Below are 13079 nucleotides of genomic sequence, written 5' to 3'. Positions count from 1 at the left end.
AAATGATCTTTTCTAGCTGATTCTGTAATTAAAATGTGAATTCATTTAGAATTATTAAATACCTCAAAAGTCTGTAAGCTACAGAAAAATCAAGAGTTGTTTCTTTGGCTGATTAATAGCACTGTTTAATATTCTATTGACATTGGTGCTGGGAGAAACCGACACTGAGTACAACATGCTTTATTTTCTCTAGCTGCAGCAAAAATTTATTCCTGACCAGGACCAGCTGATGGCCATAGCACTCGAGTGCATCTATAACTGTGAACGGAGTGACCAGCTCTCTCTCTGCTATGACATCTTAGAATGCCTTCCACAGAGGGGAAGTGGGTAAGAAGCCAAGGATGCCGATCTCACTGAGTCTTCTTATTCTAGTGTTTAAAGCAAAGGCACCGCTTTTCGAAGTGCTTATCCACAGAAAACTTCAAAACTACAAAGAAAAAATGGGGAGTGCACGCTTAGTATTCATGTGGCCCTGAGTCTACCTTAGCCCTGCAAACCATAAAGGTTTATGGTTTATAAACCATACAGAGAAGACATGAAAACTGTATGTCAGCTTGGTGTCTGGAGATAGCCTTCATTCTTTTGTTACTAAATGGATGTTTACTGTAATTGTAATTTCTATGATCATTCCCTTAACCGTGGTCATCACACACTGGAAGCAAGAAACAGCAGCTCTGTGACAAGAATTCTCTAAAATTCTGCAGCAGTGATTTCTTTGTTCATTAACTGAGCTTTAAGTATTTATGGACTAACAGTATTTATTTTGTGAATTCTTTCTTCTTCATTCATATTTAGTAGTTCTCTCCCGGGATGTCATGTAGCTGTCATTCCCTGGCTCTTCCTTGCCGTCTCGTTCCTAAGCATCCCACATGATGCTCACTACAAGTTAGCCTCCTTGTCTGCACGCCTCTGGTACTTGAGCCAAAGTGCTCAACCTCTGTCTTAACGTCTTCCATGACATTAAATATTTAGACAGGAAGGCTTCCTTGCTGTAAATTCAGTCTGTCCCTCAATTTTCTACTTCTCTTCTCATGTTAGGGAAGTGTTTACTTTGTGTTAGATGGATGGTAGCAGTTACCATGTTTTCAAACCACCCTGAAACACTGATTCCCATAGACTTGGATACAAGGAAAGGAAGAAAATTTTTAGATAGTAGCAGAGTATTATCCAGAATCTGGCCTTTTCATATTCAAACTTCAAAGGTGAAGTTTGTCTTTTTGTCTTCACAGAGTCACAGATCGGCAGCCATCATGTTCACCCAGCTTTCACAGTAGCATCACTAATAGTTACCCTCCTTGTGTGGGGACCCAAGGCACGCTGCATGCCACAGCCTCCCTTAGGAAGAGAGGACTCTCGTTCACACAGTTTGACCCAAGTCCTACCAGTTCTTTGGACTGAACTTGACTTACAACTAATGCAGGTGCTATGAGAGCTTTTCCTGCACAGATGCAACTAAGTGATTTCCCTACATAGGGTTTGATCGACTGAACAAAGGACGATTCTGAGTTCAGCCTCATGAACTAATGTGTTTATTTGCCTTCCTTATGGGGTATAGGCATCAGACACATGAGTGACCCCAAAGCAGCCACACTGTTGTAAAGTCTGATCTAGGTGATGCCTCCTGTCCACATGGAGTCTGCCCTTCCGCTAGCCTCCTACAGTTTATGTAGGTCTAGTGCCCTCTTAGACTGCAGGCCATGTGCAGCTGGGGCAGAATCACTTACTGCTGGCGTGGAGGTGCAGTGGGTGGCTGAGACTTCAGGTGAGGGTCTGCTCAACTGCTCCATTCCTCCCTTCTTTGAGAGACTGTCACCAGTCCAGTGTCAGGTTTGCTTCTGAGTCATGACAACATCTCCAGATGAAAGTGGTGATAGATGTCATGCTCGGGGGAGTGTCCCACAGCGGGCACAGAGAGGCCTATGTGTCACCTCAGGAAAGCAGTTTGCTGTGCATAGGATGCCACACCATCTAGGAGGTTCTTGCCCTTCCACTGGGAAGATTAGTGCCATTTAGAAAAACATGTTGGTAGAGAGGCTCCATTGTATTATGAAGGAGCCCATGGGGACATATTCCTTTTCTAATTTGCAAGTATAAGGTAAGGCAAGAAAACAGTTGAAATGAAGCATTTTAAGACAGCAAACAGCTGTTTGGTGCCCACTTTCCCAGTATTGTATAACAAAGTAAATACTCTCCCCCCACTCTTTTTGATGGGGTAAGTATTTTTGACATAGAATTTTATGTAGCACAGGCTTGCTGCCTTGGACTCTCTGTGGGTCATGCTGGCCCTGAACTTGTGCTGGTTTAATCTCTATCATCCAGGTGCCTTGGTTATCACCCTGTCTACCTTAAAAAGCAAAAAGTTTCAAGAAAATTTCTTTGTTTTCTCTTTGCCTGCCTTCTGTGTCGGTTAGTTTTGGTCACCCTGAAAAAAGGGAATCCCATTTAAGAAACTGTCTCCATTAGATTGGCCAGCGGGGATGCCTGTGGGACACTTTCTTTTTTTTTTTTTAATTTATTTATTTATTAAGGATTTCTGCCTCCTCCCCGCAACCGCTTCCCATTTCCCTCCCCCTCCCCCGATCAAGTCCCCCTCCCTCATCTGCTCGAAGAGCAATCAGGGTTCCCTGACCTGTGGGAAGTCCAAGGACCGCCCACCTCTATCCAGGTCTCCTAAGGTGAGCATCCAAACTGCTTAGGCTCCCACAAAGCCAGTGCATGCAGTAGGATCAAAATCCCACTGCGATTGTTCTTGAGTTCTCAGTATTCCTCATTGTCCGCTATGTTCAGCTAGTCCGGATTTATCCCATGCTTTTTCAGACCTAGGCCAGCTGGCCTTGGTGAGTTCCCGATAGAACATCCCCATTGTCTCAGTGTGTGGGTGCACCCCTCGTGGTCCTGAGTTCCTTGCTCGTGCTCCGTCTCCTTCTGCTCCTGATTTGGACCTTGAGATTTCTGTCCGGTGCTCCCATGTGGGTCTCTGTCTCTGTCTCCTTTCATCGCCTGATGAAGGTTAATATTCAGGAGGATGCCTATGTGTTTGTCTTTGGATTCACCTTCTTATTTAGCTTCTCTAGGAACATGAATTATAAGCTCAATGTCCTTTATTTATGGCTAGAAACCAAATATGAGTGAGTACATCCCATGTTCCTCTTTTTGGGTCTGGCTTACCTCACTCAGGATAGTGTTTTCTATTTCCATCCATTTGTATGCAAAATTCAAGAAGTCCTTGTTTTTTACTGCTGAGTAATACTCTAATATGTATATATTCCATACTTTCTTCATCCATTCTTCCGTTGAAGGGCATCTAGGTTGTTTCCAGGTTCTGGCTATTACAAACAATGCTGCCATGAACATAGTTGAGCATATACTGGGACACTTTCTTGATTGTTACTTGATATCGAAGGGCCCAGCCCATCCTGGGTGGTGTTATCCATAGGTGGTGGGTCTGGCTATGTAAGGAAGATCACCAAGTAAGTAGTGGAAGCTCCAGTAAGTAACATCCTCTGTAGTTTCTCTTAATTTTTGCTTCCAGATTCGTGATTTGAAGTCCTGTGTGGCCCCTCTTGATGACTAGCAGTTTCCTATAAACCAGATAAGCCCCCTCTTCCCTGAACTGCTCTGTTCATTGTGTTCCCTTAAAAGCAGAAAACAAGCCAGGACTCTTTCTTTATAGTCTTAGACTTTTAATTTCATAGTTGAACTATAAGTGATGTGGTGGTTGTTATTGGATAGTCTTCCTCCCACTCTAGTGTTTCCACCATCATCGTGGTAGTGTAACCTTGTCAGAACAAGGTGAGACTTTTCTCTTTAGCTTTCTCTTTCCCCTGGGTTGTATCATTACTGCTTTCTTTCTTTTTCTTCTTTTTTCCCCTTAGGCTCCTGACAGAACCATAAAGTAGTCAGAAGAACTTGATAATCTCTCAGCTCCCTTTTTTCCTTGGCTCTCCCCACTTCTGAATCCCTCCTCATTGGATTTGCCCTTCGTCTTTCTTTGGTGTGACCCATCAACTGTGCTCTTACCTGGGGACTTGGCCTCGCGTCTGTGTTATTTTCTGCCTTTTACCTTCCTTTGTGATATAGCTTCTTATTTTAATGGTGTCCAATCTCAAATAGCTCCTCATCAAACACGGTAATGTCATAATTATACCTCTACACTAATGTCTGTGTTTTGACTTTCCCTGGAATTCTCAATTGATCTTTCATTTCCCGTGGTCTCTCAAGGTCTTGCTTTTGTCCTGTCCATGCTGCAGAGAAATCTGATGCCATTCTGAATTAGGCTTTTCCCTTTGTAGACTAGTAGTATCTTGTGGTCTTCCTTAGTGTTCTCAAATATCCCGAGCTTGTATTTTTGCTGTGTATTCTGCCTCATTGTGCTGTTCATTGGCCTGTATTTTTCTACTTCTGACCTGGGAGGATAAGGCCCAGTGGTGCATTCCTAAATAGTTCTCTTTTTTCTTTGATGAGTTTATTTGTACTCCCCTCTCCACTGCCTCCAAGTCTTGTTATTCAAAGGTTAGGTCTTCCAGCTTTGATATTTAATTCTAGATCTTATTTGTTCATGTATTTGTTTGCTTTTTTTTTATTCTTTTCCTCACATTTTGACCTTTTATGAATTGATCTGATAGTTCCTCAATTTTATCTTCTAATCCAGCTTTTGAATTTCAATATTTATTTTGGTTTCTTAAGGTCAACAAACTGTTTCTTGTTCATTAAAAACAAAACATAGAGTTCTAGTTCCAGATGTGTAGATGGATGCCCTCTTTCCTTCTTCTTCTCCTCCCCATTACCCAACTCTCCCAAGAGCATATGTGGGCACCATCCTCCCTGTTCCCCAGCTGTCCCAAGAGCATAGATTGACACCTTCCTTTCCATTCCCCAGCTGTCCCGAGAGCATAAGTGGGTACCTTTCTCCCTCTTACCCAGCTGTCCTGGGAGCATAGGTGGACACCCTCCTCCCTGTTACCCAGCTGTCCTGGGAGCATAGGTGGACACCCTCCTCCCTGTTACCCAGCTGTCCCGAGAGCATAGGTGGGTACCTTCCTCCCTGTTACCCAGCTGTCCTGGGAGCATAGGTGGACACCCTCCTCCCTGTTACCCAGCTGTCCTGGGAGCATAGGTGGACACCCTCCTCCCTGTTACCCAGCTGTCCTGGGAGCATAGGTGGACACCCTCCTCCCTGTTACCCAGCTGTTCTGAGAGCATAGGTGGGTACCTTCCTCCCTGTTACCCAGCTGTCCTGAGAGTATAGATGGACACCCTCTTTCCTGTTCCCAGCTGTCCTAAGAGTATAGGTGGACACCCTCTTCCCTGTTCCCAGCTGTCCTAAGAGTATAGGTGGACACCCTCTTTCCTGTTACCCAGCTGTTTTGAGAACTCTGTCTAGAATTCAGTAGGTACATGATTCTAAAGTACCTGTGAGGGTCCAGTCAGTGGTTGTTAGTGGAGAATGGCCGGGGCCCATGTAGAGAGGACCTCTGACAGCTGCTGAGCCCTGCAGCCACATGACAACTCACACGTGTGTGTTGTGCCACCTTTATGTGGCTTTCCTGATACAGTTTTATTAATCTGTCGTCTCTTTGATACTGATTATCTTAAAAGTTCTTCCCCAGTGGCTCCCTTTATAGTTGTTCCCTGATAGGGATGATCTGATGGGTGAACTTGCCCTGGTTCCTTACCACTGAAGTTGATGTGATTCTCTTCCAGGAGAAGAAATGGTTAAAGCACTCCTGAGAGTCTACTAAGTGTACCCCCTGAGTATTAGTCCTAGTAGGACTGCTTTGGGAGGTTGCAGCACTTGATAGGCATAGCAGAAGGCCAGCGTGTGGGTCATGCTCCCTAGTGTCTTTTTCCATGGTACATGATGTTTTTACTCTTTGCCCTTTCTCCATTGCTGGTTAGCCTTTTGACTAAGACCAACTGTGACTCTATTTTTAAAATTGTTATTTTGCAAATTTTATATATTAGTACTGTGTTTATATCATTTATATCCCTTCCTCTCCAACTCTAACTTCTCCTGTGTCCCCCTATTCCCTCTCAGATTATTGACCTCTTGTTCTTTACTATTATACAAACACACCCACACACACATGCTCACACATGCACACCTACACTCAGATTATTGACCTCTTGTTCTTTACTATTATACACACACACACACACACGCACACCTACACTCAGATTATTGACCTCTTGTTCTTTACTATTATACACACACACACACACACACACACACACACACGCACACCTACACTCAGATTATTGACCTCTTGTTCTTTACTATTATACACACACACACACATGCTCGCACATGCACACCTACACTCACATTATTGACCTCTTGTTCTTTACTATTATACACACACACACACATGCTCGCACATGCACACCTACACTCACATTATTGACCTCTTGTTCTTTACTATTATACACACACACACACACATGCTCGCACATGCACACACACACACACACACATGCTCGCACATGCACACACACATACACACACATGCTCGCACATGCACACCCACACTCACACCTACACCCCAGTAAACAACTCTTCATAATTCTTTTTTACCTTGAAGCAGAATCGGCTCAAAAGTGCCTTAGAAATTGGTTGCTCACATCTTATTAATCTCTAACAGAGAGTGATGTTTGATTACACTAATTTTCATTTTAGTCCATTGATTTGATTTGGTGAAATAGGTACAAATAATTTCACTGTATGCTTCTGGGTGTGACCAGAGATAGGCCTGATAGTCATATTATGCTATTGGCACTTCAAGGATATAGTGTAGGACCCTGGGGGTCTTTGGATGGTACATAGGAAATAAGCCTCAAATTTTACTTGGACAGTGTAATATTGTTCTATGTAAGAGAAATTTGCTTTTTTTTTTACGATATAGTTGTTTTATATTTTATTAAAAACCTATTTCTAAACCTAAATTTTATGTTTTTTAGCCAATCAACAAAAGTGACCACAGCTCTTCATGACATGGTAGACCAACTGGAAAAAATTCTCAGGTGAATAAAAAAGACAAGTCTTTTTGTTCTATGCTTATTATGGTGTGTATCCGGCAATGCAGCTATGGCCTGTTATTCATGTACAGTTTGAATGCTTAGTCCCGTGACTCTCTTGAATGTTTTCTCAATGATGTGAGTACTGTCTTACAGTAGCCGAGTGCTGGGGTAGGAGCAGGATACCTGAGGAGCCTGAGTGTGTGCATACACAGCTGCTTGTGCTCCTCAGTCTAGTCTTTCTCCACCCCTATGCAGTTTTGCTGGGGTCCATGGATGATCCTCCTGCCTCTACTGTTCCTGTGCTGTTCTTACAGTTGTGTGCTGTTTTTGTTTGTTTTTTAAAAAGCATCTTTCCATGTAGCTCAGGCTAGCTTCAAACTCAGTTATCCTCCTGCCTCAGCCTTCCTGTGTTGGAATAATAGGTATGAGATGCCATGCCAGATAAGTGTGTATCCAAGTCCAAGCATTTTTTCTCACTAGCTAGATGATCTTTGAACTTAAGTTTTTCTTATATATAATAATTAATTCATGAGATGATGAAAGTTCTATTACATTAAGAAATTAAAATCCCTCATACTGTCTAGGTACACAGAAATGTTAATTTATATAGCAACAATTTCATCAGTCAGTAAATAGTGTCTATTACACTCATAAGACTTGGAGCACAATAGCGTGTTTGAGTGATGTTGGGATAATACCAAACTGTGTTGGAACTTTGATGCATTTTTGGTGGGATATTCTTACTTTTATAATGGAATGTTGAGCTTGTGTTGTCTTTCTTTGAGACAGAATAGTCTTAATTACCCCTGTAGGGAGTTTGGTGTTATTTACTAGCATTCATTTTTATGTATGCATGTATGTATGAATGTATGTATGTATGTGTTTCATGCATACATAAAAAATGTAAGTGTATACATACATACATACATATATATAAACAATTCTTAAATATGCTATAAATACAAATTGAATAAACTAGGATCTGGGAATGCAGCTCAGCTGATAGAGTGCTTGCTCAGCAGGCACAAAGCTCTGGATTTGATCCCCAGCTCCATAAAATGTGTATGTGGTGGTCTGTGCTGGTTATCCTGGCACTAGGAGATGGAGGTAGGAGGATCAGAAGTTCAAGATCATCCTCGGATATATGAGTTGATGGTCAGCCTGGAGTATGTGAGACCTTGTATTGAAAGGAAGGAAGAAAGGAAGAAATGGAGAAAGGGAAGGCAGAAGGAAGTAAGGAACAAAATAATAACCAACTATCCTTTTAATGTATAATTGCTGATGATACCATTTTAGTAAGAGTGTATATATAGAAAAGGATCATTATTTGGAGACCATCTACTCATTCACTCAAACTAGAGATGGTAGTATAAAAATATTTTAAGTTGCATTTAATGGAACAGAGTGCTCCATACACCATAGTGCTGTGTACTGACAAGCGTTGAAGCCTAGTACTTAAGCCACACATTTGCCTGATTACTGTGTGTGCTCTTAGAGTGGAGGCAGCTTGCCAGAAAGGTTTTCAGTTAGATATTTCATGTTTTAAAGAATAGATCATTTATTCCAAGTATAGTCTAATAAAAGCTGATGAGAAATATGCAGCTTGATATGTAATTATGTGCTTTATTTTTGGTACGAATTAACGCAATATGTATTACTGGATCATATGTATATGTGATACCTTTTATTTTTCTACCAAATGTCTAAGTATAATTTAAATGCTTAAAAGCTTTGTCTCTTTGCTTGGACAATGTTCAACATTTCTTTTTTCACTTATAGTGTGTCAGAACTTTTGAAAAAACATGGACTGGAGAAGCCAGTTTCATTTGTTAAGAACACGCAGTCCAGCTCAGAAGAGGCACGCAGCTTGATGGTTCGTCTGACTAGGCACATTGGACGGAAGTAAGTGACAAACACACTTGATAGATGCTTATAGATATTGATATTTTCTTTATTGAAAACTCCGATGAATTATATAGTTGATCAATGACATAATGTAGCTATAAGATATATAATTTGATAAGTTTTTTTCTGCATTAGATAAACTGATTGGCGCATTAGCTCAGGCTTCTTATTAGCTCTTGTAACTTTATTAACCCATTATCCTTTTCTATGTTAGCCACAAGGCTCAGTACCTTTTTCAGCCAGGCACGTCACATCTTGCTTCTTCGGTGGTCTGCACTAGACTGGGAGGAATGGGCTTTCTTCCCTGAATTCTCCTGTTCTCATCGTCCCGCCTCTACTTCCTGTCTGGTTGACCTGCCTATACTTCCTGCCTGACTAATCAGTGTTTATTTAAAATATAATTGACAGAATACAGATAATTATTCCACACCCCTTCCCCCTCTCCCCCTCTTTTTTTTTTTTTTTTTAAACAAAGGAAAATATCCATAGGCCATTTTTGGGGAATGTGGGCAGAGTATTCCAGGCTACTTCTGTCTGGTTGGAGGCACTGATAATCTTATGGGGACCTAAAGAAAATTTAGAGTTATGATCAAGTCTTGACTGGAATATCCTGTGAGGCTTGATCGTCTCAGGCAGCATCTTGAATCCTTTCTGGATGTACAACTCTGATAACTGGGCCATCTGTTCCTGCCGGAGATTTCTCAGGTGGTCTTCCTTGATGAAACCTGATTTTTCTTACCTCAGAATGAATCCACAGCCTCTCATTTCCTGTGGAAACCAAAGCAAAATGTCTTCTCCAAAGTAACATACCTTTTGACTTTAATTTTGAAGTCAAGTATTTTCAAAATACCTATCTTGGATTAATTCAGCAGCATACATAAGAAAATATCTTTCTGGGCCGTCCTGCCACTGCAAACTCTGACTCTTTGAACCAGGAGGTCTGACAACAGAGAGAGCATTTCAGTGTTTTTTTTTTTTTTGGACACACTGTTGCAGTTTGCTTGCTGGCAAGGACCTTGAAATGCCATACAGTTGTGGTGATAAATGTGGCTACAGCCGATACCTGAGCCACAAGGCTGAAATCTCAGAAAGCTAAGAAATGGGCTGGATCTAGCCGTCAAAGCCACGGCTTTAATCCTCTCCATACTGCTTAGCAAATTAAAGACTCATGTAGTCAGAAAAAGAGAGATATCCAGTAAACAGAGATTCAAAGACAAAGAAAACCTCTAAATGGTTTACCCCGTGTTAAAAATATATGCAGGCTAAAGGTTAAAGTTCTTAAAGTAAAAAAGAAAGAAAGAGAGTAGTTGGGTGTGGTGGTACACACCTTTAATCCCAGCACTTGGAAGGCAGAGGTAGATTGACCTCTGTGACTTCAAGGTGTCCTGCACACAGCTTTAATTCCAATGCCTGGGAGGCAGAGACAGACAGATCTCTGTGAGTTCGAGGTGTTGCTGTGTACACCTTTAATCCCAGAGGTGGAGAGGCAGAGTTGGTAAGATCTCTGTGAGTTCAAGAACAGCCTGGTCCACAGAGTGAGTTCCTGGACAAAGAGACACAGAAACCCTGTCTCAAAAAGCCAAAAGTTAAAAGTAAAAATAAAAGAAATAGAGGTTAAAGTAAAGCCACATAAAGGTGGAAAATACACAGAAAATCTTGATGCTGTATATTATTATGCTCTCTTTGAATTGTTTGAATGCTGAGGAAGGAGCAACAGCTGCTAAAAGATAAGTTTTGATATATGCACATTCTCATGGTCTACACTGTCACTCCATCGAGAATAATGGCCAAAAGAGACAGTGACCCTTACAAGTTTCCTCTTCCTTCTCCATTGTCCCTTTCCTCCTACTTGCTAGGCCACTCATGGCTGCTACCTGTCTATTGTATATCCCTTTAAGTGTTATTTTCAGTTTCTTAGACTCTTATGTAACTGAGCCAGACATTATTTTGTTATTTGATTTACATTGATTTAGCATAATTGCTTTGATTTATCCGCCTTGTACCATGACTTAAAAGATTAAAGTTTTATTTGCAGAATAGAAATCCATGTGTTAGGTTTTTTTTTCTTTCACATCCTGTGTTTGCTCACCTGTTAGTGGACACTGGAGTTGTTTTGAGTTTTGATGTTTATAAACATAGATTTTATAGATACTTTTGATTTCAAAGGACTATATTTAATTTTTTTGAATACATAAAGATAGACTGCAGGATTATATGTTGGGAACAAAACAAAACAAAACCCCTGCCTAATAGTCTTTTCAGTATTCATTCCATTTAGTTTGAAACCAGACTTTAGGGATTGGGTTTGTTGCTTGTACCCTCATCAACTCAGGTGCATTAATGTACGTTTCTCTCCTAATGGGTGTGTGCTTGGACCTCTTTGGGTGACAGCAGGAAGCATAGTTCTGGTCTTTTCTGTCCATCCTTCAACACCAAGCTGCTTTCTCCTTACTGCATCTGAGGATTTTTTCACCGTTCGGGGCCCACTTTGCCTTTAAAGCACTGACTGAGTCTCCCATCATCACCGTTTGGGACCCACTTTACCTTTAAGGCATTGATGGAGTCTCCCATGTGCACCTTGCCCTTTCCATTTTCTTACCTACAGTTTCTGATGAACAGGCTTAAAAAAAACCGTTTTCATTGGTGAGAATTATTATTTGATGAAGTTCTACACATCTGCAATGCATTCTGCATACTCTCACCTTAGCATTCCACAGTCTGTTATCTGTCCCCTCACCCCTGGCTGGCTTCATCTCCCTCATTCATCTCTAAACCCAGGACTGGCTCTAGGTACACACCTGAAGGTGACAGTTGACTCTTCTCCACAACCCAGTACTTCACCAGGGGCCCAGGAGCCCAGAGCCCCTCCTGGACCCATGTGTCTTGCTCGGTCTGGTGCAAGCGCCCATAGTGCTGGGACTGACTGCAGTGTCCATGTCCTGCTTCAAAGATGGCATTTCGCAGCTGTCTCTGTCCTTCCGAGTTTACATTCTTTCTCTTCTCTCACCTAGAATATTCTCCGAGCCTCAGAAGGAGTAGTGGAAATGTTCTGGTTGTGACTGAGCACTGAACTCACGTTTTTCTGAGCTCCTAGATTTCTTGAACAGCCATAGTCTTGGAATAGACTCCTTTTTTCTTTACATAACGTCAGAAGCCAATCTGTGCTCTGTGATTGTGGTTGTATTAGTTTTACAGGAAGTTTATTTTTACCTTTTTTTAAGCCAAACTTTCAAATTCACACAAATTAAATTTATGATTTGTTTTCACAGTTTTTGATTATTTTTCCAGCTATGGGTCAAAATTTTTCTACTGTTTGGCTAGTCTCACACTATTTGTTGAAAACTCTAGCCTTTCTCTACTGAATTGCCTTTGTAACCTTATTGAAAATCAGTTTTCCACACAGGTCAGGCTGGGTTTTGACAATTTTATTGTGTCTCTTCTACCTATTTATTTATTTTCAAGTAACACACTGTGTTAGTTATCTTAGATGTATTATAAATTTTGAAATTAGGTAATATTCGTCTTTTGACATTACTTTTTTTTACATTTGTTTTGTTTATATGTTATAGGGTTTTTGTATTTCTAATATAAAGTTTAGAATCAACTTTTCTGATACATTATTTGTGATTTTCTTTCTAATTCAAGAAAGAATCTTGCTACCTAACCCAGAACTCAACATTTAGCTCAGGCTGGGCTCAACCCTACTATATTCTCCTGTGTTAGTCTCCTGATCCCTGAGTTTACAGGTGTATGCTAGCATGCCCACCTTCATTTGGGGTGGTGATAATGGTGTCAGGTCTGTCCCCAGTTGGGGAGTATGGCTGTGCTAAACCCTTTTTAGGCTCTCAGTCCACGGGCACAGAACGGATGCCTTTCTGTTCCATTCAGTGTTTCATAGTTTGAGTATGCAAGTCTTGTAATTATTGTGTGAAATTGATTGCTAGGTATGTTACGTGGTAATTTGTATTAGATTCATTTGACATAGTTCATTCTTAATATATAGATATGCAATCTGTGTTTGTGTGTGTTTATGTGTGTGTACACGTGTGTGTGTTCACTTGTGAGTTGGGGTATTCCTGTGTAGCTCATACTGGTTTCAATCTTCTAATTCTCATGTCTCACCTTTTGAGTACTAAGGTCACAGGTATTCACCATCA

At 41.1% G+C, this 13079-nt stretch overlaps 1 protein-coding gene across 1 annotated transcript in view; it reads left to right on the top strand.

Moving 5' to 3' along the window:
• The window catches only part of Nbas (NBAS subunit of NRZ tethering complex), a 312059-nt gene that overhangs the window by 117458 nt on the left and 181522 nt on the right, over positions 1-13079 (top strand). The window contains exons 26-28 of the mRNA XM_041639422.1: positions 194-327; positions 6958-7020; positions 8797-8919. Coding sequence (XP_041495356.1) covers positions 194-327; positions 6958-7020; positions 8797-8919 — 320 coding nt within the window. The remainder of the gene's footprint in view (positions 1-193; positions 328-6957; positions 7021-8796; positions 8920-13079) is intronic.

This window comes from Microtus oregoni, unplaced genomic scaffold (genome assembly GCF_018167655.1).
Source record: "Microtus oregoni isolate MIOR12 unplaced genomic scaffold, Mior012 000058F_ref0000040, whole genome shotgun sequence".
NCBI classification, from domain to species: domain Eukaryota; kingdom Metazoa; phylum Chordata; class Mammalia; order Rodentia; family Cricetidae; genus Microtus; species Microtus oregoni.
This window is presented reverse-complemented; position numbering and strand designations above follow the sequence as displayed.